General features: G+C 39.1%; 1 protein-coding gene across 1 annotated transcript; it reads left to right on the plus strand.

Annotated features, from left to right (window-relative positions):
• The first annotated feature begins 1,093 nt into the window (after positions 1 to 1,093).
• LOC145419968 (zinc finger B-box domain-containing protein 1-like) lies at positions 1,094 to 19,376 on the plus strand. Its single transcript, XM_080288536.1, has 8 exons — positions 1,094 to 1,970; positions 3,633 to 3,766; positions 4,253 to 4,366; positions 14,497 to 14,599; positions 15,273 to 15,324; positions 15,959 to 16,059; positions 18,973 to 19,068; positions 19,280 to 19,376. The coding sequence occupies exons 2-8, from the start codon at positions 3,702 to 3,704 to the stop codon at positions 19,295 to 19,297; spliced, it is 549 nt and encodes a 182-aa protein (XP_080144662.1). The 5' UTR covers positions 1,094 to 1,970; positions 3,633 to 3,701; the 3' UTR covers positions 19,298 to 19,376.
• Positions 19,377 to 25,211: the final 5,835 nt, after the last annotated feature.

Below are 25,211 nucleotides of genomic sequence, written 5' to 3' on the forward strand. Positions count from 1 at the left end.
ATTTCTCCATTATTTCATCAATATACTTGTAGGATTATCTACAAACCTCCTGTGCATGCCAGGAGCCCCACACAAAAAAGTGTGTGTTGGTTCTGGCTGGCTGGCTGACTACATTCTTTCTCTCCATGTTTCCAACCATAGCCAAACATTCAATATATATATCCAGCATGGGCCTGCTGAGGAAGGTTTAACCCAGCAGATGACATTCAGTACAGTGCCATAATCATTGCCTCCTAATGAATTAAATAGCCCTGACATTTCACAGCACAGTGCTTGTCCTTTTCCTGCAACTGCTCTGGTGTTGTAGCCCTCCTTGCATTCATTCTGTTGCTCTCTCATTACTTCTCCTGCATTGCTTTTCCATGTGCCTTTTGGCCTCTTGCTTTGTCCCCTTCTCTACCTGCTCCCTTCAGCTCTATGCACCTCACCCCCCCCCCCCCCCCACTCCTGCTTTCTCTTCCTCTCATCCGTCCACTCATCGGTATGCCACTGCACACCCTGCTGTCTGTGCCGGCAGAGCTGAGAGAGAACGGGAGAGGGAGGGAGTCACTGTTTAGCAGCCGAGACAGGATCCAGCTGGAGGGTCACGACCCTAAATGACCATCCCCTCACACACACACAAAGGCACGTGTACAATAAGTCATACACCCACACTTTCCTGATGGCAGGAGCAATAGGTCATATGCCAACAATGTAGGAAGAGGGAAACAGACAAAAGGAGGGAGTACAAGCAAACGAGAGAGAAAGGATTTAGGAATGAGGTGGAGGTGTGCTAAACCATAATTGTCCTGTGGTTTGGAAAAGGATGGCATGGTAGGATAAAGACGCAAGGAAAAAAGAAAAAGTAAAGGTGGAGGAATTGCTTGCTGTAGACGAGTCAAATATTTTCTATTGTCCTGGAATACAAATGAGGCTGGATGAATGCCTGGCTGTACTGTTACGGGCAAGAGCATCTCAAAGGCATATAATGATAATGACAATCAATAATACAGTTATTATTTTAAAAAGGCAGACGCATCACATGTAGAATTTCACTTTATTAATACAAGATTTTTCTGTTCTGATGCACAGTTGGTGCTGCTGATCCTTTATAGGCTACACATATATTACCTGTGGTATGTATGCTGTAATATGTACTCTATTTTTAAAGTTGCAAAAGCACTAAAACTCCGTGTTTTTAACCTGGCATTTAACCTTCTTGTTAGTAACATTGTAATGTTAGAACTCCATCAGGTTTGTATTTTACATGTAGCAATGTAATAAGTGGCTACATAGTGACTTATGTTTCTTGCTTACAAATAAGCACTCTTGCGGGGACACAAACTATATTCCTCACTTTGGTCTTACCAAATTCAACCCAGCACATTTATCTTATGGGCTAATGGGAAATTATTTTGCTTCTGATCTCTAATGCTTGTCAACATGAAATATTTAAACATCATCGTCTTTGGATTACTAAAGACAACTCCAAAGTCAGCTAAAAAAAAAAAATAAAAAAAATAACGAGGGTTCAAAGCTCTAATCAGTGCTATAAAATTTTATCTTGATGCTTTAAGGATTTTAATTAGACGGGAATTCCCACTACCCATGATTATCAAAGCAATAGGGGAATTTGCTGCCTTTGAATCCAATGCTTATTCCCGGAACAAACAAAAGCACATACACACGGCTAATTCATTTTTTTTTAAATATATCAAACGGGGAAAAAGTTAACCAAAACACAAACAAACACGGATATACGGAGCAAAAGCGCCTCCAGGAAACTCACCCGCCGTCAACCTATCGCGAGACAGGCGTAAGTTGCTATAGTAACCTAACAGAAACATTTCGACTACAGAAGAGAAGCGCTCCTGACGAAAACCTGCAATAAATGTCATGTAAATGTGACCTTTTGGCTTAACAACTAAAAAAAAAAGGTTGATAAATTATCAGAAGCAGATTACTCTAAAAAGAACCGCGGAGCGATTTGGGTAAGTTTCATATTCTCAGCAGCCTGTGAAGTTTAAGTTAGCCTGTTCTACAGTTACCGTCACATGCCACACGAGCTTCACGGTTACTGTCTTAATATTAAATAAACCGGTCTCACAGTAGACATTTTGTCTCGTAGGAAAAGCACAGGGGGGATTAAAAACATTAAGAGTTCCATTAATGACCCAGTAAGTTGTTCCGGTGAGCCAGCATGAAAAATACCAGAAGCTAATCTAATTAATGGGATTTAGTACACCTGCGCTTTTGCTGACACTACAAGAGAAAATGTGTGGTGTGAACAAATGCATTACTGTGTGTGCGTGTGTGTGTCATCTTTACTATACGGCTCAGAGGAGACAGTAAATTTAGCTTCATCCAGTCAAATGTCTCTCTCTAGACCAGCTACTCTCTGTTAAACCCTTTGTAAAAACTGTCGCTGTCTAACATGAGCTTACAGGAGCATACGTCATACCCTCGTAATGGTGACTGGATTGCTGTCAAAATCCTATATGACTTCAACATTTTTTGCGAAGTGTTCAACACCTTTTTATTTATTTATTATTATTATTATTACTATTATTATTATTGGTATTGAATTTACAGTCAAATCACATTTAACGTTAATTAATTTTGTCTGTCCGTGAACATATGTCATTGGTTTGTGGCAGATGTGGGATTCACTGAATACACTCCATACTCTGGAGGCAAATTGGATCATTGTGCTGGTGTGTCCTCAGTGGGCGTTTGATTTAACTCAGCTTCGTTATAGCTCCTTGCAGTTGCTCCCTTATTTACAAGAGGTCACTGCATGTTTTATCCATTCACATATCCATGCTTTTCCACTTATCCGGCTCAGGATTACAGGAGTAGGGGCTGGACCCTATCCCAGCTGTTAAAGAGTGAGAGGGAGGGTACACCCTAGACAGGTCGCCAGCCTGTCGCAGAACTAACACAGAGAGACAGACAACCATTCACACTCACATACATATTGACGCCTATGGTCAATTTAGAATCACCAGTTAACCTAACCCCACTAACTGCAGCCACAGTGAGGCAACAGTGCTAACCACTGTACATGTTTTATGTGGCAGATCTTTACACCCGATGTCCTTCCTGATGCAACCCTGAAGGGATTTGTGTCTCCTCCTGGCATTGAATCTTTTACAAATTTGCTTCAAGTGAAAAAGCAAACCCCCCCCCCCCCCCCCCCCCAAAAAAAACCCCATCTGTTCTGGGATAGGTGTGTTTGTGGCTTTTCATCAATGTTCTAATTTTACCCTATGGATATACGATTATGTTTTTAAAATTGCCTGTGAAATGTCAGTGTTTTCGCTAAGAGACTACCCACCTTGAACAAAATGGCTCGTCTAATGTTACTTTTTCTACCTACTGAGTTTCTAGCAGGTGTGGCTGTATTGCTTTTATCAAACCTGCCTTATCGGCTAATTTTCTTAGTCGTCTTTTACTGCCCCCAAACCATTTATCATCCATTTAGATCCGTCAGATGCAATTTAAATATACGTGATTGCTTGTTTTAACTTCCTATGCATCCCTGCTATTTTGCTCATTCCACCGTGGCAGTATTCATTTATGGCTGCGTGTGATTTAACTTGGGCCCTGCATGAGATCCAGTTTTATGCCATTACTGTGGGTTTTTATTGCAGCAGAGACTCTTTGTAAAAAGCACAGCGAAAGACTGGAGAAGAATACCTGAGCCACCAGAAAGAAGAGCCATGAATTTAAATGACTTTGTGGTGCTTCCTAACAACAAGGCCAAATCGGTCAAGCTCAATGCCAGGTAAGATGAGATAAGATCAATGATGTGATTTAAGGCATTCGGTAGAAGCCCATTATTGTTCCTTGGCTCCCATCCTATTTTCATCTGTAACCATTCAAATTCTATCCAGAGAATCGCTATTTCACAAAATGGACTTTCAAGCAAGGTAACTGTTGTGAGGTGGTGCCTGTGTTTCTTGGTAGACTCTATTCTTTTTTTTTTTTGCTCTGTTTTTTACTAATATTGCTCAATACTCCTACTCTAGTTTCTCATTTGCCAACCGGTAATTGAATAAATTACTTGAATAAATTAATGCCTGACTTGGTGATGCCCTGATCCAGTAACTAATTGATTGCATGTATTGATTATTCAGAGATCTGCTAGTGGTGAAAATAAATTGAAGTTATTGATGAAAGCCTTGCTCTCCAATCTGACGGAGGAGGCCCTTTGTATGATTGATTGTTGTTAATTGATTGCTTATATGTGGGTGTGTTTGTGTTAACATAGGAACTTGCAAGAATTGCAAATGGAGACCACGACTCTGGCCAGTGAGAGCAGGGAGATAGAGGAGAAACTGCAACGGCTAAAAGACAGCATCAGTAAAGAGAAGGCGGAAAGAGGGTGAGTATTAATGTTACAGTCTGTATCCTAGAAGAGCAGTGATTTGGAGAAATCGAAAAGTGAAAATGCAAGTGAGACGCCAGGGAAAACACAGGAGAGGTCGAGAGAGGGGGACGGAAGATAGTGTAGTGAATAAGCATGAGCTGTAGCACAAAACACAGAAGAGGGAATTTTGTTTTCCTGAATCAAGTTTCAGCTTACTGAAGAGAGACTTCTCCTTATGTTGTCTGTGGAGTATTTTCTTTACTTGACATAGGTTTTTTTCTGGGTGTTTTCAGGTGTTTAGATAAAGGTGAATAAATAACTATGGGAAACCACATGAACAACCTTCATTCATCATCCCATTTAGCAATTTAACACATTATTGTAACAAGTACTACGGCAGCCTGGTTCCATTCACATTTAGTCTTGAAAAGTCCTCTAGCCATATTATTAGGTACAAATATGGCCCACACTATTACGAATGTTGCAGAAGTAGTTGAGACTCGTAAAACTAGATAATGGTTTACAGTTTGGAATTGGAATGGGAATGCCACCCAGTGTGGTTTTCTGCAGCTGTATCCCATCTGCTTCAAGGTCCTATGTGTTATGTGTTCAGAGATGCTGTTCCGCATACTTTAGTTGTAACAAGTGGTTATTTGAGTTCATCCCATCAGATCAAAGCAGTCTAGTCATTCTGCTTGGACCTTTGACATCAACAAGGAATTTTTTCCCAGCGAACTGCTGCCAATTGGATATTTTCTCTTTTTTTGGACAATTCTTTGTAAACCCCGAAAATGGATGTGTGGGAAAATCCCAGTTACTTAAAGCATCTCTTTTCCTCATTCTCATGCTCAGTTTGAACTTCAACAGGTTGTCTTGACCATATCTACATGCTTAAATGATTAGATTGCATTATTTGCATTAACAAGTAGTTCAAAAGGTATACATAAAAAAAGAGGACTGAGTATTTTTCACATGCTATTATTTACTCATATAACTGAAAATATATTTTTTCTTTTCTTTCTAACAAAGTGACCAGTAGTACAACAAAACCTTGAGTAAAACACAGACAAAACATCAATAAAATCTCCTGTCAGCTATGTGGATGTGAAACAGCTATATATCAAAGATGGTGCTAAATTTATTTGGCGAAATAGCTTTCAGTACATAACTTAGGTGTATGTACTGAAAATGTTAGATGAGTTTGAATCTCAGTGACCTTGACCTAAAGCTTTTGGAATTGACACCATAGGTGTATCCACTAGTAGGCTGAGGGGTAGCACTGGTGGATGCCAGTATTTTATTTTTGGGATGGCAACTTTCTTAACTTATATTGGGTAAGATTTACAGAGTCAGGATGAGGGCACAAAGGGAATGCAGAGATTAGATAGTGAAATGGTTGGAGCATATGTGAAAAATGCACCAGTTCAACTCGACTGCATGTCATTCCCCTGCACTTTTTCCCACACTTGCTGTCTATCTCCACTGCCACTATGCAATAAAAGCAAAAGTGTAAAAATGTCAAAATGTCACAAGAAAGCATCCTGAAAAAATGGAAGAGGGAAACTAGAAAAAGGGGAATAAATATAGCAACTTCGTAGACACAGCAGGTGACTAATGGAGAGACATGAGGTAGTGCAAGAGGCAGAGAAGTTGCAGCAGCTGTAAAAGAGCAGGCAACACAGAAAGTAGAGACACTGAGTAATAGAGACAGATAGAGGTAGACACCAAATGAGAGAGTGGGAGGTCTGCGACTTCTCTAACTATAAAGGTCAAGAAAAGGTTGCTATGGAAGGAATAAAGAAGCAGTCAGGGAACTGAAAAAGCCAGTCATAGATGAAGTTAGCTCATGCCCATGCAAAAGGTCAGTGGAGCAACCTTTGCTGGTTCACATTCCCGACATCAGAGAGACGATGCACAAGACATAAGAATGAGCAACAGTAAAATGAAGGAGAAAAAAATACAGTGGGAACATTTTTGATGTTAAAATTAGCTTTGAAAGAGATAAATCACTGGCCATTAGCCCCATTTATATTTTCGCCTTACTTTGATTATAATCAAAGTCCTGATGTTGTCTGTCCTTGATGGATTTATCTTGATGGGATGTTGTTGAACCCATTATTTATGTAATATTTTTAGTTAGGTCTATATTTGTTTCCACCATGTCATTAACTGTCACAACTACTTAGATTAACTGAAAGTGGATATAGAGAGTCACTGGCAGCATATACAACGCTATTTGCACCCTTTCATTTCTTTCTATAAATAAGTTTCTTATATTCTTATTTAATTTTAATTGGACAGGGCAGTGAGAAAGTGGTAACAGTGAAAAAGAACTTTAGTGTCTCTGAAAATCACTCTTTAAAGAGATGGAAGCAGCTGCCTGCTAGTCAGAAATGCTAAGTTATTATCTGTCATGTTAAAAGAAAAAAAAAAGAGCTCCAAAATATCAGGTTTATATAGATGATAATTAAATATATTTTGTTTGAGGTTTTTTGTTTATAGGGTTTAATTTTCAGTATTGGTTTACCAAAGTCACAGTCTCTCTTAAAAATGAGATGTAAGTGTACAGTTGTATTCCCATCGAAGGCAACTCAGATCTCGCTAGACACAGGAAATCACAATTTTTGGCTAAAAAGTCTTCCAACAAAGAAAGAGATAAAAGCAGAGTCAACATTGGTCTGGGCTTTTAAGATCGAGAGCCCTGTGAGCTGCTAAAAGGCTTCAGTTTGACTATTTTTGTTTTGCTTCACTTTGTTTTGGTGTGAGATTCTTCTCTAGTGCAACATCCATTGGTTCTGAATGTTGCATAATACCTTTAAACATTTAAAACCTAAATATTCTAGATTTTTTATTTACCAAAAATCCAGCTGAGTTTGGTTATAATGTTATTCATGTGTTCTTGACAACGAGACCTTTTTAGTCACACAAACACCTTTAAATTATATATACTGTACATACCTGGCTCATTATTGTGAGCCATTCCTACTTTTATGAACAGAAAATTAATTTATAGCCTGAAAACAAACACTGGATATTAATGAGATGTTCATTAATACCTCTCAGTTGTGTTACCTATGTATAGTTATGGAGAACCGTGTAATATTATTAGTATATTATACAGCTCAGGGAAAGCCCTAGTGAGAGCAAAATATGGATTTTATGCACTGAATCCTTTAAATAATATCCACTCAAAAACTATACACACACACACACATGTGAAAATACACTTAAAAAGCAGCAGAGCTAATTACACTATCAGTGATTAAGAGTATGGCGAGAGGCACTCATTTCTCATGATGGATTGCTATTGGTTTGATTCATACATCACCACCTGGAAGTGCAACGTGTTTATCGCTTCAGGAAAGGTGTTGCATGGTTGTTTTTTTTTGGTTTTTTTTTTCTTACTGGAAGTCTAGGTCTAATTAAGAAGCTATCAGTATGGGAAGAGGGCCCTCTTGCCCAGGCTTTTCAAATGATAAGCACATAAACACAGTGTTTTCTGTCAGGCTGAAATACTGCAACATTTACCACTCCACCAGCCCTAGGATACAACAAGATGTGCGAGCGTCAGCTTGTGTGTGTTTCTGATACCTGGCCGGCTATAAATAATGTTATTCATGTGTTTCAACACTGTGGATTACAGACTTTTCTCTTTCTTTTATCCCTTTCTTTTTTCTTGGTTTTTTTTGTACTTTCTGGTTTGTGTTCCTTAATCAGACACACAACTGTGCCACAAAAATTCTGTTCAAGCTCTGTGCTTCTGACATATTACAGCATACTCTATAAGTAAGTTCAGAAAGATTTTTGATTTGTGTGTGAGCAAGCTGTAAAAAAGTACATGAAGTAAGAGGTTGTTTATTGTATGGGGAATAGTGTGAAGGTAGGAGAGCAACTGCTTGCCTAACTATAGTGTGAAAATGAATAGTTTATTCTGGGTGTCTTTGTTTAGAGGTATCTCATGATCTCTTTAAAAAACATAATATTCAGACATATTTTCTAATTTTAATTTAGATCGGAAGTAGTTAATTTTCAGAAAGACCACTGATGATTAGCAATTATTTGCAATGTGTTGTCCTTGTGCAGGGGTTCCATTAAGCAGTTTTCTCTGTGCTGACTCCTGTTGTTAGAGTAAAACACCTTTGTTCTGATCACCTTTGGCTTTTGTATACTGGAAACGATGGGAAGCAAGAACTCTGCCACTTAGGATCAGTTAGAAAGTTAATTTTCTTACCATATATTGGTCACAGAACCCAGGTTCCTTGATGCACTGTATAAGGTTGTCATGATACTAGCATTTCAAACTCAATAACGATACCTAAGAAAAGGCTTAATACCATTTTGATACTATGGAGAAAAAAAGTAGTAATAAAATAAAATAAAATAAATATAAATCCTGGCCCATGTAAATGTATTCACCTACAGGTCTGTTTGTTTTCTGTGCTTCTCATGACTTGGCACCATATTTCATTGCTGATCAAACAGAGTTAGTAAGGTAGACTCCCACTGTTTCTGTCCTGTGGCTGGTAGACTTTTCTGAGCTTCAGTCTGGGTTATAAGAGAAACATAACATTTTTTTAATAATAATGGATTGCATTTATATAGTGCTTTTCGGGACCCCTCAAAGCACTTTACAATACATTCAGTCACTCTCACATTCATACACTGGTGAAGGCAAACTACAGTTGTAGCCACAGCTGCCCTGGGGCAGACTGACAGAGGCGAGGCTGCCATATTGCGCCATCGGCCCCTCTGGCCAACACCAGTAGGCGGTAGGTGAAGTGTCTTGCCCAAGGACACAACGACCGAGACTGTCCGAGCCGGGGCTCGAACCGGCAACCTTCCGATTACAAGACGAACACCCAACTCTTGAGCCACGATCACCCCACAAGTATTTTTTAGACACTAATACTTGTGTCTGATAACATGTGCTGCCTAGCTGCCACATTAATGTTACCATTTCATTATTAACCGCTACCTTAATGTTAAATTAAGAGACGGGTAATCTGACTGTCAGGTGCTAATAGTTAAACGGCGAAAGTTAATGCTGTCTGTTAAATATTTCAATAGGAGCTTCACTGACCCCAATGAAATTCCTCCGACACTGTTTGTCAATGTTGTGAACATCACTACTTCAACTACTAGTGAGGGGAGTGGCTGTGTGCCTGCCTGTCTGCAGCACTGCTGTATATATTTGTGTTTCAGATGGAGGAGGCAAAGATGACACTGTTGGTATCAGTAGTAAATAGGTACCTAAGCCGATAGCAAGGTTTTTCATGGTAATTAGTATCTCTAGTGTGTAGTGTAGAGTTTTTTTGTTTTTTTTTTGATGGGTGAAAAAACTATAAGCCGTCTGTTAGTCTGCAGTCTCGACAAGCAGAGGTTTGTAGAAGTTTTTGAAAAGACATTACTGTAGACTAACAGTCATTTAATAAGTGCCTTTATTGAGTACTACAGTGAAACACAGTCATTTCCCGCTCAGTTTTTATGATTGAACGTCACATTAATTTAACTTTATTTCCCTCCTACTTTTTCTCTGAAAGCTGTGTGCAATGATACAGCAGTGGCGTCGATGTGAGACCCAGCTTGACAATTTGAATCAATTAATTAGTGCACCTCTAATGAAAAAGATGAAATGGTTTCTCATTAGTTTGTCTCTCACTGACATAAAGCAGAACGCAGACAAAGATGGGTTTGGCTAATTTGTTTAATTAGTTGTTTTCAGGTATGATGTGAAGGTTACCCGAATTTTCCCAACTTCCTTCCTTACCTGTCTTCCCCCCCCCCCCCCCCTTTTTTCCACCAAAACATCCAAGTGTATCTTTGACAACACTTTATTATAGATATCAAGCTGTGATTTATTTGTAACTCTGTTTTTCTCTCTCTGTCTGTTAGATCGCAAAGCTCCAGGAGTAGATGAATTGTTCATCTTTGTCTCAGAGTCTTCCTACTCTCTCTCTCTCTTTCTCTTTCTCGCTTGCTCCCTTTTTCTCTCTTGTATGCACCCAGAGAATAGGCGAACAAATTCAGTTTGCTGAGAGGAGGTGTGGTATAATCAGTTTGTGAAGGGTACACAGGCGATAATAAAGCCAGAGCAGCAGCTTGGGGCAAACATAGTACATCATTCTCTGTTGTGGCCTGCCCGAGCCACAGATTTAATGTAGCTTTGTCTTTAGGCCGTACGGCTCACAGACACAAGCTCTCATCTTATCTAAAAGTATGGTTGAGGTTTCTTTTTTCCGGTTTCCTCCGCTCTCTCTTTGCTCTGCTTCTCGCCCTATCTGCTGCCTATTCCATTATGTTGTCTCTCCGTCTTTTATCTCTTTTCTTTTTTGTTTCATTTGGCTCCCCAGTTTGTGTGATACGTACATGTGCATTGACCTCCTGACCTGATACTACTCATCCCGGGCTGAAATCCATTATTTCTTTCTTTTTCTCTCTCTCTGTTCTCTCATGTCACACAATTACTTTGGCATTGGACTTCAAAGAGAGTTTGCCCCACATGTATGTGTGTGCAAGAGGGGCACATATGTTGTCATTTCTCACTTTGGCTGAGATGGGTCAGATAAAGGTGATAGCTGGGCGTGTTTGAGTATATGTCAGTCTATTTTCCCCAGAATCATCTTAATTAAATTGAACTAACCCTAAATTTTACAGCTTAACCTAACCTTTATGACGTTCTTATCTTCAAACAACTCTGAAGGTATTTAGAAGAGTGAGGACTGGCCAAGCAACAAGCAAGCAAACAAACAATTAATCTGTTAGCTACAAGACTTGGGTTGGGTTGCTTCTGAAACTGTGTTATACTATTATTATTTTGAAGTGTGTTCTTCCAGGTTTAGTTCAGTTTCTCTGTGTGAATTAGATAGCTTTAGCTTTAGCTTTGCTCTCTCTCTCTCTCTCTCTCTCTCTCTCTCTCTCTCTCTCTCTCTCTCTCTCTCTCTCTCTCTCGCTCTCTCTCTCTCTCTCTCTCTCTCTCTCACACACACACACACACACACACACACACACACACACACACACACACACACACTTGTTTCTCTCAGGTTGATTGTCCTGAAGGGACACCCTGTCATCCTGCACTGACAGGGGTGTGCCTCAACTGTCTCCCTTAGCGACAGTCCAGTTGCCTAGGTGATGTCTTGAGGATGATTACCTGACGCCCACCCTCAGTGTCAGCACAGCACAGCAACGGCATCAGGGTTGCTGGCAACTCTTGCCATCACACGCACATATATTTTCAGACTCTGACTTCCTGTGCCTTGACAGGCTGCCAGCTCAATCCAAAATAAACTTCTTTCAAAGACAGCCTGACATCACAATAGCATAAATAGCATAAATAATTCAACAACATGAGCATGAATAACTCACATCTAAATGAGGATCCCTCTTTTCTTCACTTTCTCAAACTGACAGGCGTGTCCTGTTAGTGTGTGTATGTAAACTGTATCCACATGCTTATGTGCGTCTGTATGAACACACGTGCTCATTTTTAATTTTGTATTTGCAACTGTGTCCATGCTTGTGTGCAAAAACTTGTAACCTTTCATGTTATGTGATCCCAGCATGTGAATTTTGCAACTAAAGGAGACAAGACAATAGATTTTGTTCACAGCACTGTGCATGGCGATGACATATATCGTAAGTTCATAAATGTTCATTTGTCTTACACTGCAGTTCTGAAATAGACATATCTGCCAGAGAATTGTAGGGAAGTCTGAGAGAGCCCTAGAAACACTACCCAACTGCTTTAAGAATGCTGGAACATGTTTAGTTTTACAGCCACTTTAGTATTGATACTAAGGAATATACAGATACCATGACCCTCTACTAAATTTGTGGAGGCAATGTCACATTTGCTTATAGCAGATGTGCACTTACTTATTGAAAATAAGGGACAGTGCCTTTACACAGGTAATAAATTAAGACTGCTAATTTTTGGTGATAAGCAAGACAAATTCTACCTGTGGATAGACAAATGGCATTTTTTTCCTCAATGATTAAAACTGTGTATTCACTTTGTTTGAACAAAGAAAAACATCCCTGTTTAATTGTATGCACTTCTTCAGCCATTAATAGCTGCTAGCAGTCATAGCAGTGACTTCCTTGCTTTGTTATTTGTATATATGTTTGAACCACAATTTATTAGACTAAGTATTGATAAGAATAGCAAAGTTGCTCAGTTTCACTGTATGTAGCTAAGACACGCACCTGAGAAAAGGAGGAAAGTAGATTATTACACATGATAGAAAAATTACATGTATCTATAAACAGAAAAAATTATATCAATAAGAAACGCAGCCAACCACCAGCCAACCTTGCAAAATTACAACAGCCATAGAATCCTCTCTTATAGACCCAGAAACCTTCATACATACTGTGATTATCTCATCATCGCAGAAAGATGAACAGGCCCCCTGCCTAATCACAGATGAAGTGAAGCATCACAAGGCAATGGGTGGTGAAGACATTCTATTTTGTGGTCTATGGGAATGCACAAACCAGCTGGAGGATGTGCTAACAATCTTAACATCTCCCTGTGCAGGCTCACCCTTATGTCCACAGCTATCATTCAAGAATTCACTGGTGACGTGTCTGAATGATTACTACCCAATAGTACTGACTTCAGCTGTCATGAATTGCCTAAAGCGAGATAAAATCAAGCTCAGCTCCCTCCAGTTTGCATATGAACCTAACTGATCCCTAAAGAATGTAATCTGCACTCTACATCGTTTTGATTTTAACTGGACAGAAGGAAAAAGTATACACTTTGGGGGGAAAAAAGAAAAGAGAATCTACTTGGCTCCATGGGGTGAGAGAGTAGCTTGAGAATCTAACCTGGGGCTGCCATGTTATAGCCATTCACAAAAAAAGATGCAACAATGGCTTTACTTTCCACAACCTCTTCAACCCCCTCCCGTTACACAAGAGGTTTCACATTTTGAGATCCAGAACTTCCAACGCCAGAAACAGCTTTTTCCCGGAAGCTGTGAGACTCCTCAAACCCCCTGCTGCCTGCAGCACCCAACAGACACTTTTATAAAAACTCTGTGCACCACACGCACAACTGCCTCATGCCCTCAACCCTTGGTCATGCGCACACACTCTCTCTCTCTCTCTCTCTCTCTCTCTCACTCTCACACACACACACACACACTGAGAGGCACACAAAAATCCAAATGCACAGCTTCCCACAGTGTGACCTGATACACAGTGCCTGCAAGTAGCATCTGGTTAAGCCGCCTTCCCCAGCTTACTAGCGGAAGATGGCTGAAATAAGCTTATACACATATGTAACATTTATTTATTCATGAATTCATTCATTAAACTTCCTTCTGTGCTGTAATATTGTAGGCAAATATCCTTTTGCATTTGACCAAATCATGCAATATAAAGCCAAGCATGAGGCATGAGCCACTACTTTCTCTTTCTCTCTAAAAATAAAAAAAGATTCTTAAAATATAAAATTTTTAAAATTGAATAAAACTAATCTGCATCTATATTTCTTTAAAAAATATTGAGAGATTTAAGGTATGAAACTTCAGGTTTTATACCCTTTTCCGTATTTTGCTGACATTTTTTTCTACATTTCTTCTCATCTTAATGCCTGACAATATTATTAAATACTCACGCCCCATGGGGAAACTTCAACAGATTAAAATACATTAGCTTTGAGTGTTGTTACATCCAGCCTGCTGTTCACATCCACCTTGATAAAAATACAGGAATAGCAAGATGTGTCAGTTGTTTCTGTGAAATCGAATCAGGTATAATACAATCTGAGAACGGTGTTCAGACTTCTTTTAAAGTAAATTTGCACATGTAAAGATATCTGTGCATTCATTGTTACTTATTGGTATTTACTCTATGCTGCATGAACAGGTATACCGAATCCCCAAGACACTGCATAAGGGAATTTCTGTTGGATTTTACTTTTCAGCTGCAGACACAGATCTTGTGTAGAACAAATGTCATCAGAGTCTGTCTTTTTGGATATAAAGCATAAACAAGACAAATCAAGGACTCAGGCAGTTTTTTTCTGTCATTTTTGAGAAATCAGTGCTATGTAACCGTTGATGAGATATGCATGGTCAAATTAATAGGATTGTTTGATTTACAAAGAAAAATCGACCTCTCCCTCTGTTAAGACATTCACAAAGGATTAAATGGGCATCTGGAGAATGTGGTTCCATGACAAGCAATTCTCTCTCATATGGCTCCAAGAAAGACAAAGAGAGCAAGCTCCAAAAGGTACCGTCAAGATAAAAAATATATTTATATGTCTTTAATTTTCATTCTAATTTTTCCTATGTGAGTTAGAGTGACAGAATAAAACACATTTAACTCTTAAACATCATGCCACATTTGTTTGCATGCTAATTACAGCTGAAAACTAACATACAGTATAAGCATTATTGTCCAAAAGCTGTTTTTCAGTTTGTGACGTTAGGATTATGAATGTGTCTTGAATCCTGTTTTCATGTGTATTTGGGATGTACGCTAGATCTTTGGGCTGCAATGCAGATGTCTTTAAATCTAAAGCAGAAAAACAGTCTTCTCCAAATTTTAAAGCCACTTTTAATTGTTCAGCTGTAAAAGAGTGTGGTTGTGGAACACGTCTGGGGAAAAAAGAGATGCTAGAGGCAGTAACCATAATCTAGACTGATATTCCTAATACTAATGTGGAAACTTGGTTTCTGGACAAAGACACTGTGTTCAAGTCAGTTCTCAACAGCAGAGTAATGAGGTAACTTATTAATTTATTTGCTCACACATTATAAAATACAGCAATGTAAACACTAACGCTGCATACTACTGTATGAACATACAGTAGTTTATACCTACAAATACACACAAAACTGAACACTGCGTAGGATTGTTGGTAAACTGAGAGCTGATTTGTTTCTCTATGCTGCCTCAACAGCTGTCAGCAGGTAAACTGAAGATCCGAGTGCTGAAGGATGAAGAACTGACAGGTGAGAAGTTTACAGTCACAACTTGAGTTTCAGAAGTAAAATATCTGCACCAGGTAGGCTTGACATGCAGGCGTACTCTTGGCACTATATTGAACTTCCTTCTACCGTCCAATTGGACGTTAATATGCAAGAGCATTCTTCACAGTTAGTTCAGTACGAGGGATACTTGAAAAGGCAGGTACCAAACTCTGGAGTTTTTCCGTTAAACACTGATCTGTCTAACAAATGTTTAGCTTTGGCATACTTATGTTAAACATGATAATCATGAGGCGCAATAGTTAAATGTCTCTGCGTCATGTATTAATTATAAACAGCTAAGAAAACGTTTTAAAGGACTGTCTTTGGTGTGCACAATATGTTGTAACAGGCAATATAACCTTTGGTTTTGTTGTTACATTTCACAGCAGTGTGTGAACTAGTTGTACAAGCAGGCTAACTGCTTTAACAACTTTTTGCACCAATAACAGACGCACTTTTGATACTTGTGTAAAACTTTGCTGTACATGCTAAACTGTATCTCTCTGTGTTTTTCTGTTGGTCATGGTCGTCAGTTGCATAATATCCCTTAAATGTCAGGAATATTAAATTAAATACCCTTACCAAGAGTTAATAACAGTGCACTTGCTCTTTTTAGCCCCGCCTCAACCACCACCTCCACTTCCTACCCAGACGGCAAGAAAAAGCAGACTGAGGGGAACAGTATGTGGACAATGTGAAGTCAAGACTGCTGGAATAGTATGCACGCAAAAACTGTCACACCTGAACAAATGCAAACAACACTGTATGGCAAAAGTCACTTTAACTGTCATGGATGCAGGGTTTGTTTGGCTCTGTCACAAAGCAAAAATTGTGTGTTTGAAAGATCAGATTTTACTAATTGCCAAGTGATTTTGCCCTTTCTCATTGGATTCAGGTAAAGGTTTTGTGTGTTAATAAGGCAGGCACACACACACACACACACACACACACACACACCAAACACTTACACGTGCAGCACTAGGAGCCAATTCACTTGATCTGTTTTCAAAGTTTAAATGTTGAATGTCATATTTTCAGTCCCCCCCCTTTCATTTTTCTTTGGAGTCCCCTCTTCTCACCCATATATCTTACTGCAGTTATTATATAGATTTGTTTCTCTTCTTCCTGCATCAGCTGTTAGCTCGTCTGTCATTCAGATGCTCATTTTCACCTGCCCACCTCCCTCTTTTGTCATTATGTGTTTACCCATCCTTCTTTCTTCCTCGTGTTTTCTCGTCACTCCTCCTTTTCAGTTTTTCCATCTGCCATATTCTGACCTGTTTCTCTCTTTCTTTCTGCACTCGCTTATTCATGTCTGTCTTTTTCTTTCTTCTGCCTTCCTCTCTCTCGCTGTGCCTCAACTGTCCAATCTGTTGGTCTATCTGTGTGTTTGTGTTTGCACTGATAACAGTTTAGTTGGATCCATTCATCGATACTTGAGACCTCTGAGGGCACCATTGTTTATTCTTTCTCGCTCTTCATCCACTGCTGCTCAGGAGGAGGGATGACGGCCTGAAACTGTATGTGTGAATAAGAGGGAGAAGGAGAGAAATGAAGCCTTACCGTCTCTGTGTGTGTGTGTGTGTGTGTGTGTGTGTGTGTGTGTGTGTGTGTGTGTGTGTGTGTGTGTGTGTGTGTGTGTGTAATGGACTGAGCTGAGTAATGCATGTTTGATGACCAGTTGCTCCCACCTCCTAAATCCTCAGCTCCCTGTGTAAATCCTATTCTGTGTTTCACTATGAAGCCAGCAGACTTTAGTATTGAATAAGTGATGCTTCTATGAGAACGAGAACAAGAACAATGATGGTAAGAGCGAGGGAGACTTAAAGAGGAATTGAAGGAGAGGCAGGGGTTGAACTGATTGAGCTGACATCTACAATTTTCCCCCCTTTTTGTTGTGGAATAACTTATTTAAGTGCAGCACACACAGTGTGTTAAAATATAATGTGATGTGATTTGCTTGATAGTGCGTTTGATGATGATGATGGCTCTGAACTGTCCAATGAAGGGCCGGATGCCCCCAGTGTCCCATAGTTATGGGCTTAATGGTTGTGCTTATGGTAGTCTGGGCAAGCACATAGGCTAAATGCATCCACAAATACACACAATACCCTCATGCGCACACACATTTTGGATAGCCCTCGTACCCTATAATGATGGCAATAATGGGAAGCGTTACAACTGTCTGTGCCATTCTGTCTGGAACTGCACTTATGCACACAAATGCTCACACACTCACATATGCACTCATAAACGCACAATCACACATCTGTCCTTTTTTCTTTCTTTTTAAAAAAAAAACAAAAAAAAACATGACTCATTGTAATAAAAATGCTGAAATCTCATGTGCAACACACACTGCACACCTAGCCTCATGCTTTATTCCAGAGTCATCCAGGCAAAGAAGAAAAAAAAAAAAGCTACCTCATTTCTCCCTGTGTAGTAGGAAGAGTGCAGTGATATGCTGCTTGCAGTCTGATAGGGATGCCTAGTCCCAGAGGAGTGGTTGTAATTTATCCTCAGGCCTGAGAGGGGAAATGAGGCCCTGCTTTATGGGACCATTAAAGGGCAATGTCGCAGCTGCAGGTTTGCGTGTACACACACTCACACACATACTTCCATGTATGGATAAAAAAAGAAAAAAAAAAAGAATGAACACACAGCATCACCCATAAAGACATTAATTACAGAAATACATAATATGTATCTAAATACATTTTTTTTTTACTGGATTAATGTTTGAATCAGCTGGTATAAATTTACACTGTAAGGTTATTCATCCAGAAATCAGCATGGAACTGTGAATCATTGTGTTTGTTGTACTGCTTTATTTATTATAATTATCTATTATTCATCTATGAATAAACAGGTGTAGACATAGCAAATATGCAAGTGAGGAAGAAACAGAAAGCTTCCAAGTCATTAGATCGGGAACTGCATCACACTGTCACAAAATAAATAAATGAAATAGTTAAGTTCCTCCAAGGATAAAAAGAATTGGTAGTGTTTCTTGAAAGAGTGCACTAAACTACACTATTTTAAGTGATGGTGTTGGTAATAAAACCTTGATCTATTGAAAAAGAAACTTGCATGCATAGTGAAGGAAACCAAACACAGGCTAGTTGTTGCTTGACTGTTTGCTTTTTCTCCACCCTAGCCTCCGTGTCTCCATTGCACTTGCCCTTGCTTGTGTGCTCTGTCCAAAGCCTGTTTCCCAAACCTGCTGATGCAATGACTTTTTCCCACTAACAAGACCTGATTCTTACAGATAGAAATTATAATGACCTCCCTTAAGAGGCATTCACTCAACCACACTCACAACACACATGTGCCAAGCACAAATGCACCAATGTGCACACAGCTAGCACACACACAAACACACACACGTGCATCTTGCAGCACCACGCCAGTTTATAAGGAAAGGTTGAGGTTACATCTTTAGCAAAAGAGCGCTTTACCTACCAGTGCAACCACTTGCATGAATTAATATATATATATATATATGCATACAGTACACAGACATGCACAGGCAGTGACCATTGTTTTTTAAACTGAAAGACATAGAAACACACTAAAGGTGGGTGTTTTTATATGCAGACAGACTGATGGCACTTGGTCTATGTGTTGCAGATGTGTGCTGAATGCACTGAAAACTACTGCGTTGGCTGTTTTGCCAGATTTCACCATAAGGGGGCACTGAAGTTCCATAAAATGATTCCCATTCAAGTGAGTGTTGTTTGCATATGTATCAAATCTATTTTCTCTGTGTCCAACTCTCTTTTTTTCTTTGTCTTCCACTTATGCTTTCAGTAATAAATGTTTTGATCCTATTCTTCTTCAGCTTTACTCATTTTTGTCTTTTTCGTTTCTTAGATAGCTGATCATTATTATATCTTCATAACTATCTCTCATCTTTTTTGTCATTTCTCTTCTTCAGAACATCATACCAGTTTAGTATACACAAGAACACACACAAACAGTACACAGGGCTGGGCAATTACACGAATAAAATCATGAATTGACTTTCTAACTGACCCAATGTCACTTGAGTCAATATGTTCAATAAATGAATTTTCTCACACTAGCAGCTAACCTAGACTTATTGCTCTGAAGACTAATTTACTTGTGTTTAACATGAACAAGTCAAAACTTAACTTGCTAACAAACAGCTGACCATTCTTTGTTGCCATGCTTCTGTGTCCATTCTAACTGTGGTAGCTAGCAGCCAACCTGTTTCACTGACGCTGATCCCTCACCAATGAATGACAATGAGGAAAGTAAAACTTAGCTCAAATTTGGAGAAACAGAAACAGAGAGAGCAATCCAGCATGACCGGTTTTGGGTGAGGGGAAAAAAGACAAAGGCTACCTATAGGAGAGCGAAACAAAGTTTAACAATTAATGATTAAATCAGTTATGATGTATAAACACACATAGAATGAAAAGTATTGAGTGAACAAGAAAGTTTTTGTTTATCCTTTAAAGTCTAATCTATAATAAAAAATTACAGAGAGTGCCTGGTACTATGAAATCTTTAACAGAGCCGGATTAATTGAGGTTTTGTATTTGAGGAGAAGAGCTTTAAATTCATTCAATTTCATTTGTATAGCGCCAAATCACAACAAATCACCATTTATTTATGGCTGTCGTTTGTTTTGTTCTATGTCAAGTACATCCCAGACTGCTTCAATAACGTTGAAACCGTGGCATCAGAAGTCCACGCTCTGGGTAGTTCCTAACTGGTGGTGCTCCATTGTGTGTTTGTCTATCAGATATGCTTTTAGTACATTGTTAGTGTGTTTGTGATCATTGTCAAACTGAAAAATGTAGCAGTTGAGATGGTTGATCAAAATCTGATCCTTTTCTGTGTTCATAATTCCACCGATTTTGTCAAGATCCACAACTCCACCAGTCTAAATACAGCACCAACCCATCACAGAGCCTCTGCTGTGTTTTACAGATGGCTGTAGACACTCACTGTTGTACCTCTCTCCTGACCTCCTCTGTACATATTCTGATGAAGACTTGAAGGATTTGAAGCTAAAATTTCAAATTTGCATTCATTACTCCATAAGACCTGGTGCCACTGGTCCAGTCCAGTTCTTGTGTAATTTGACATACTAAAGCCTTTTCTCCTTGTTTCCCCTCCTTAAGAATGGCTTCTTGAGAGCCACCCTTCCATTGAGATTATTTCTGATCAGGCTTTAGTCAACAACTGATGAATCTACTGAGGTATCAGGTCCATCCCTCAGGTCCTGTGTCAGGTCTTTGCTGGATTTTTTCCTATTTTCTCCAGGCATGACTTTCAGATACTGTTCATCAGCTAGAGATACCGTTAAGCCACTTGTCCAGTTTGCTCAGGCACAGGGACTGGACCTGACCAAAGCAGTCAATCTATAAAGAAAAGCTTTGAAAGGTGTTCAGAAAGCCTGCAGAACTATTGCTCAAGACCACATTAAAATTTACAACAAAGTTTGGGTTCTTGCAAGAAAAATATAAAGAAACAGTTGGCTCAAGACTCTTAAAGAGCACTGCATCTTCACTCTTCAGAGATGATTTTCTATATATCAAGAGCTTAATTTTCAGGTTAAATAAGTGTTTAAAAAAACAGATTACTGAAGGCTACTCATAGATGTACAAAACACATTTCATGGCCCTACCACACTCTTTTAAAGACAGAAAACACTCCTCAACAGCAGTCAATTAAACAGTGCTAACAGCAGTCTTCAGTCAAAGACAGAAAGACAAGACAGCAGGTCAATGTCACAGTTTAATTACAGTAAGCCAATGCTGTTTGCACAGCAGAGGAAAGATTCTATAGATAATGTCTATTAATCTGAGTAGTTGTAAATACCAATTAAAAGTCATGTAGAACAATTGTTTATTAAGTCACAATATAAACAGAAGCAGACAGTGGATGTGCATAGGTACAACAGAGTAACACTATTATTTAACATATTGTCTAAAAGTTGTCCAAGACCTGAGATTAGATACTCAGACACAAGCCTGCACTTCTCAGACACCTTCAGTGTGTACTTTTGGAAATAGATAACAAGCATACAAATTATATTTTTTGTACTCATATAAACAAATGCTCACTGCAGTATACAATAGTTGAGACCACATGCAAATACACACTCACACGTAGACACACAAAGGCTTGTTTTTGTTAATCAGCAGCCTATTAAGCCAAATTAGTATGGAAAGCATATCTAAAAGGGAAAGCTAATTTATCCAAGGATGTACAGAATAATCAAAAGATACAATATGTCATATGGATATACGCTACTATTCTGTTTCTCGACAAGATGTGTTTCTATGGGTTTCAGCTCTAAGCGTTTTGTGTATTAACAATTAACAATTATTAACAAGCTGTCATGCACTGTTGCTCAGCTTATATGGATACCCTTTTTTGCTTTAATAGGGATGGGTATTGTTAGGATTTTATATCAATGCTCTTATTGATGCTCCATGCCATGTGATAGTGAAAAAGAGTGTTTGACACAGTGGTAAAAGGTTTTTTTTGTCTCAGCTTTATGTAAAGGAAGTGTTTGGTAGTCCACCTCCACCACCCAGAGCTGTGGTAATCACCCTGGAATTCAAAATATTAACAAACATAAATTATTTCAGGTCGCCACTGAATTCAAATTAAGCCAAGTTTATATGATCAAACCTAGTGGGGTTTGACCCCACACCCACCTTGATCTAGATCTGTCTGTCTGAAATGTCTGTTGTCTGAGATTGTAGCCAAGTTTACAAATTTGAAGATAGAACAAATGATGGCACAGCGTCTGCCTGCATTAAGACATTTCAATCAGCCTAAGAAGCCACTGTTACAACATGGACTTTTATTTGCTTTTTAGTTGCACAAGCTTTGATTGTGCTTTCATTTAGAAGGCTCAAAAAACAAAACAAAACATCTTTTAATCCACCTTGGTTTTCTCTACCAATATTTCACCCCTTTGCTATCTTTTGTATCAGCCCAAGAGGATGGGGTGCAGCTCCACATACACTTTCAACACTGAAGCCCCTCGCACCATTGAGCATTGGAATTTTTTTTAAACTTGGCAACAGCCCTCTGACACTCTTTGTTCCTTAGCTCATGTTCCCTTATGTAGTTGTTGAGAGAGGATTTGATTTTAGCATCTGACTACAGTCCACTGACGAAGCTTTGGCTACTGCTTGGAACTATTTGCATTTACAAAATTGCTAAAATCCATGCCAACTGTATTCCAAGGTTCATAACTACAGTTAGCTCCATATATATTTGGACTCTGACACAAGTTTTTTTTTAAAACTTGTTTATTGAAACATATTCCAATTATAGTTATATATTGGATATGGACATGATTTTAGACTCTCAGCTTTCATTTGGGGTTACCTACATTCAAATTGGATGAAGGGATTAGGAGTTTCAGCTCCTTAACACGTTTTTAAAGGGTCCAAAAGTAATTGGACAATTGACTAAAAGGCTATTTCATGGGCAGTTGTGTGTATGATGATTTGATTTGAGGTGTGGTGCTTTTATCTGGAAGATGCAGTCAAAGGAGCTGAAAGCTATCCTTAAGCTGCAAAAACAAAACAAAACAAAAAACGATCTGAGAAATTGCTACAATATCAGGAGTGGCAAAATCTACAGTTTGGTACATCCTGAGAAAGAAAAAACGCACTGAGCACTCAGCAACGCAAAAAAGACCTGGAAAGAAGACAACAGTAATGGATGATCGCAGAATAATTCTGCAGGAGGTAGGCGTAGTGATATCCAAGTCTACCATAAAGAGAAGACTAAATGAAAGTAAATACAGAGGGTTCACTGTAATGTGCAAGCCACTCATAAGCCTCAAGAATAGAAAGACTAGGTTGAACTTTGCTAAAACACATCTTAAAAAAAGCCAGCACTGTTCAGGAAAAACATTCTTTGGACAGATGAAACCAAGATCAACCTCTACCAGTATGATGGTAAGAAAAAAGTATGGAGAAGGCGTGGAACAGCTCACATTCCAAAGCATCATCTGTAAAACATGGCGGAGGCAGTGCGATGGCCTGGTTGTGCATGGCTGCCAGTGGCACTGGGACACTAGTGTTTATTGATGACGTGACACAGGACAGAAGCTGCTGAATTCTGAGGTGTTCAGAGTCATACTGTCTGCTCAAATCCAGGCAAATGCAGTCAAATTGATGGGGAGGCATTTCATAATAGACATAATTGACAATGACCCAAAATATACAGTCAAAGCAACCCAGAAGTTTATTAAAGCAATGGCCAAGGTAGTCACCTGATCTTAATCTAATTGAGCATGCGTTTCACTTGTTGAAGACTAAACTTTGGACAGAAAGGCCAACAAACAAACAGCAACTGAAAGCCACTGCAGTGAAGGCCTGGCAGAGCATTTAAAAGTAGGAAACCCAACATGTGGTGATGTCCATGAGTTCAAGACTTCAGGCTGTCATTGCCAGCAAAGGGTTTTCAACCAAGTATTAGAAATAAACATTTTATTTACAGTTATTTAATTTGTCCAAGTACTTTTGTTCCCCTGAAATGAAGGAACTGTGTTGTCTCTGTCCAAAATTGTATGGATGTAACTGTTCATCCTGTTAATCCTGTAAATCTTTCTAAATTTTCCAGTTCAACTTTGTTTTTACACCTGGCCTTTGAATATTCTGCCTTTTTGCTGTATCCAGGCAGAGCAAAAGCAAACATGATATCATGACACTGTCAGCTTAATCTTTTTTGGGCAATTTTCTGACAGTTACATTATTCTTCCACAGCATGTCTTTTATCCTGTCTTCCTTCTCTCACCCCAACCGGTCGCAGCAGATGGCCTCCCCTCCCTGAGCCTGGTTCTGCCGGAGGTTTCTTCCCGTTAAAAGGGAGTTTTTCCTTCCCACTGTCGCCAAAGTGCTTGCTCACAGGGGGTCATATGATTGTTGGGTTTTTCTCTGTACCTATGAAGTGCCTTGAGGCGACTTTTGTTGTGATTTGGCGCTATATAAATAAAATTGAATTGAATTGAATAAAAGAATTAACACATAAATAAACACTGTTTATACAGGCACTTTGGTACTGACCGGTCAGGTACCGACCCCACTTTATTTATGTTTCTTTGTACTTATCCTGTGTGCTACCTGACTTCTCATTGGCTGGAGACACTGATGTGTATACAGTAGCCACCACAGTGAAACAAAGCCATGGATACTGACAAAGAGAAAAACTGCACACACTGAAGTAGCTCTATGAAACCACACAAGACAACTGTCCATCTACATCTCCTCAGTGTTCATCTCTGTTTCTATCCTCACTTTAGTCCCTTGTAATGCAAAACTGTGTATTTTGGCAGGACATAAAGGCTGAGGATTATACACATGCAGCTGACGCAGGCATATCTCTTTCTCTCTTCTGCTAATCCTGTTTTATTTGCCTTGGAAAGAATGAGGGAGGAAGAGAGACAAAAAGACAAAATGAATATTAAGTTCATCACTATGCTGTTTTGGGGCTTTCATCGGTGCCTCATCAGCTCCTGTGTCCAGCCGCACACACACACTCCCAAACGTGGTTCAATTAATGTTTGCAGAGCATTTTCAGTATTTGATTTAGCCTAACCTGTAGGGAGTACCAAATGAATATGGTATGCGATGATATATCAAGAAACTTAATAGCTAAGTTTAAGCTTTACAGCATTAATTATAATTGACAATAGTGTGCCTAATTTAGCAAATGTAAAGGTTATGAAAATGTTATATTCTCAGACTACCCTCACCCCCTCACTCTTTCTTTCTGATGCTTAGAAAACTTACAGCACTGTAAAACTTAGCAGAACTCTGGTGGTTTTAGAAACTAAAAACTATGGTTAAGTAATTGATTGATGCGAC

Source organism: Astatotilapia calliptera, chromosome 14 (assembly GCF_964374335.1).
Source record: "Astatotilapia calliptera chromosome 14, fAstCal68.1, whole genome shotgun sequence".
Taxonomy (NCBI): domain Eukaryota; kingdom Metazoa; phylum Chordata; class Actinopteri; order Cichliformes; family Cichlidae; genus Astatotilapia; species Astatotilapia calliptera.

Bases quoted from the DNA above. Each gene is read 5' to 3' on its own strand.
- LOC145419968 (XM_080288536.1), top strand. From the start codon at position 3,702: ATGAATTTAAATGACTTTGTGGTGCTTCCTAACAACAAGGCCAAATCG. The intron at 3,767-4,252 runs GTAAGATGAGAT...GTGTTAACATAG, and splicing joins TCGGTCAAGCTCAATGCCAG to GAACTTGCAAGAATTGCAAA. The intron at 15,325-15,958 runs GTGAGAAGTTTA...TGCTCTTTTTAG, and splicing joins GAAGGATGAAGAACTGACAG to CCCCGCCTCAACCACCACCT.